At 58.1% G+C, this 203-nt stretch overlaps 1 protein-coding gene across 1 annotated transcript in view; it reads left to right on the forward strand.

Annotated features, from left to right (window-relative positions):
* Window positions 1–57: 57 nt before the first annotated feature.
* Window positions 58–203, forward strand: part of TSTD2 (thiosulfate sulfurtransferase (rhodanese)-like domain containing 2) — a gene marked incomplete at its 5' end in the record, with an annotated part of 11,368 nt that continues 11,222 nt past the window's right edge. The window contains one exon of the mRNA XM_010188309.1: window positions 58–150. Coding sequence (XP_010186611.1) covers window positions 58–150 — 93 coding nt within the window. The remainder of the gene's footprint in view (window positions 151–203) is intronic.

A 203-nucleotide genomic window follows, 5' to 3' on the forward strand; every position in this document is an offset into this window, starting at 1 on the left:
TGCAAAGCAGACAGCGGCTGAAGTGAACCCCTCATGTGGCCCGGCTCCTGTGGGCAGCACAGAGCGGCCAAATGGGCACTCTCACAGCAGTCTTGAGATCTCCTGTATCCTCCCAGCTACAAGTCACCTTAGCCATGATGAGCTGACAAGGTAAGAAAGTCCCTCAGTGGTTTGGAGGACTGGTACTGGCTGGGGGGGGGGGG

This window comes from Mesitornis unicolor, unplaced genomic scaffold, assembly GCF_000695765.1.
Source record: "Mesitornis unicolor isolate BGI_N332 unplaced genomic scaffold, ASM69576v1 scaffold18887, whole genome shotgun sequence".
NCBI lineage: Eukaryota > Metazoa > Chordata > Aves > Mesitornithiformes > Mesitornithidae > Mesitornis > Mesitornis unicolor.